The sequence below is a fragment of the Fragaria vesca genome, linkage group LG1 (assembly GCF_000184155.1).
Source record: "Fragaria vesca subsp. vesca linkage group LG1, FraVesHawaii_1.0, whole genome shotgun sequence".
In the NCBI taxonomy this organism is placed as follows: Eukaryota; Viridiplantae; Streptophyta; class Magnoliopsida; order Rosales; family Rosaceae; genus Fragaria; species Fragaria vesca.
The window spans coordinates 8977669-8980059 of record NC_020491.1 but is presented as its reverse complement, the minus strand read 5'-3'; the positions used below and the strand labels follow the sequence as shown (position 1 = coordinate 8980059).

Genomic DNA, 2391 nt, shown 5'->3' with positions numbered 1-2391 from the left:
TTCGAACTTGGGTTGTGAGGATAATGCAAAAAGTCTCTAGCCAATTCTGCTATTACAACTTATGTGAATATATCTACCTTTATGATATATAACTATACATACATATATATATTTTTTTGGAGGCCCCCGAAAATCGGAGGCCCTGTGCGACCGCACACGTCGCACAGCCCAAAGGCCGCCCCTGCGTACCTGTGTACTACAACCACCACCAGGGCAATATTCTTGATCAATAATGATGGGATTGCCCACATTAACTATTTCAAGGTGCTCAAAGCTAACACGCGAAACAGTTCCCGGTTTAGCATCTGCCCATGTTTTGATTCTCACACCATTCTGAGTACCCACGAATCTGCAGTGTGTTACATACAAGTCGTTAACAGTGTCACCGGCATCTTTGCCGAGGCTTCCGATGCTTATTCCATGGCCTGGACCGCATTGGACACCGGTGACGTTTATGTATTGTGATCCGGAGGAGATGGAGACGCAATCGTCTCCGGTCGATATGTTTGTATGCACGATATAGATGTTCTGTGAGCTGCCAATGTGGATTCCATCGGTGTTGGGACTGTTTCCCGGAGCTAATATGTTGACGTTGCTAACAAGCACGTCCTTGCATGCAAAGAGATTGATGTGGATGTTTTTGCTGTTGAGCGATGTTATGGTATATATGTGTCCTTGTGTGACATAACATTAATAATTGTTTGTTCATCTTATTTAGACATTGCGGTTGGATTATGTCACCTAAAATATTAACATTTAGTTTTAACATTAATAATTGTTTGTTCATCTTATTTAGACATTGCGGTTGGATTAAAACTAAATGTTAAACTCACAGAAGTAAGCAGACATCTAGCATCAGTATTCTTGTCCAATAGTTTGACGAAGAAGAAGAAAGCAAAAGAGAGAAAATAGAAACTAATAAGGCATAAGATGTAGGAAAACCACAGTATATAAGATGTTTTTGCTTTAAAGCTGATTAATTAGCAGCTAAACACAGACTTAGGACTAATTAATTAATCACATAACTAGGTATATATAATCCTAACATTGTCATCCCCAATTTTAAGTGTCGACCAACCATTTAATGGGTAACAAGTATTAGTGATAGAAGATATATTTTGCAAATGGATCTCATAAGTAAGCAAGTTGAACGCAACAAAAACCGAAACCCTAAACCCTAAGCTCGAAAGCGTCAATATTCTCACCTTTCTTGCTTAATTTCACGTCTGATCCAACTAATGTAGGAACAATCGAGCACCCCAAATATGCAAAAAGAAAACAAAATGAAACCTCAACCAGCAGTGTAACTAAGAAGCACTTACAGCAGGGAGTCGCTTGCAACTGCCTGGATGTTGGAGGCAATCATTATAGGGCCAACCATCGGCTCCGACGCCATCTAGGGTTCCTCCACCACTAATCAGCAACCCGTTAACGTATTGTATGGTGATCCAATGGTCAATACCAAGGAAATCACTGAGCTTCCTAGAAGCCAGTAGGGTACCCTGAATTCGCAATTCCATTGATCCCTTACATGGACCTAGAAGAACCACCGGAGCCACCATGAAGATGCCTTGTGGGAACAGCACCATACCTCCTCCTATGTTTTGACAAGCTCCGTCCCATGCATCAATGAAGGCCTAAAATTAAACCCAAATAACAAACCGGATAGAAAGATGAATTGCATGTTAACCAACAAAGTCATCAACTCACTGACTTACACCTTCATTATCTTAATCTCTTGGATTAAAAGTAAAAGTACCTTGCTGTTATCTGTTATTCCGTCTCCACGACCACCATAGTTTGTCACATCGAAAACCCTTGTCTGAGCATGAACTAGGGTAACGGATACAAGCAAGGACGACACTAAGCAAGCAAATTGGATGAAAAAGCTTAAGCTCATTTTCAGTGATTATTTTTTCCTCTGATTCAAGTATACTATGTAGAGAAATTTTAAATACACACCCCTAATATCTTAATACACACCCCTTACTTAATACACCACCTATCAAGTTTTTCATTTCAGTATTATACTTGATACACATCCCAAACTGCTTAAAATGCCCTTAATTTATGAAATATTCTATCATTTAATATAATTAATGTATATTTACCATTTGGTACCTCTTTTTACATATTATTTCGTCTAATTTTTGCTAGAAATTTTTTGTTATCATCATTCAATTTATAATCAAATGATTATTGTTATATCCCAACTCCAAATTACCAATACAAGTTTGCAAAATTCACAAGCTAGTAGAACTGTAGAAGTACAGTAGCTATTGAACATAGATAGCTAGTTATTCGATAAAACATGTCATGATAAAAATGCAGCACTTGACAATATGATATGCAAGATTAAACTAAAGCTGATACAAATACAAAAAAAAAAAA

The 2391-nt window shown here is 37.9% G+C and overlaps 1 protein-coding gene across 1 annotated transcript in view; it reads right to left on the bottom strand.

Annotated features, from left to right (window-relative positions):
• The window catches only part of LOC101304714 (exopolygalacturonase-like), a 2739-nt gene extending 839 nt beyond the window's left edge, over positions 1–1900 (bottom strand). The window contains exons 1-3 of the mRNA XM_004289062.1: positions 1760–1900; positions 1323–1637; positions 190–609 (exon numbers count right to left, since the gene is read on the bottom strand). Of these exons, the coding sequence (XP_004289110.1) occupies positions 190–609; positions 1323–1637; positions 1760–1900 (876 nt within the window). The remainder of the gene's footprint in view (positions 1–189; positions 610–1322; positions 1638–1759) is intronic.
• Positions 1901–2391: the final 491 nt, after the last annotated feature.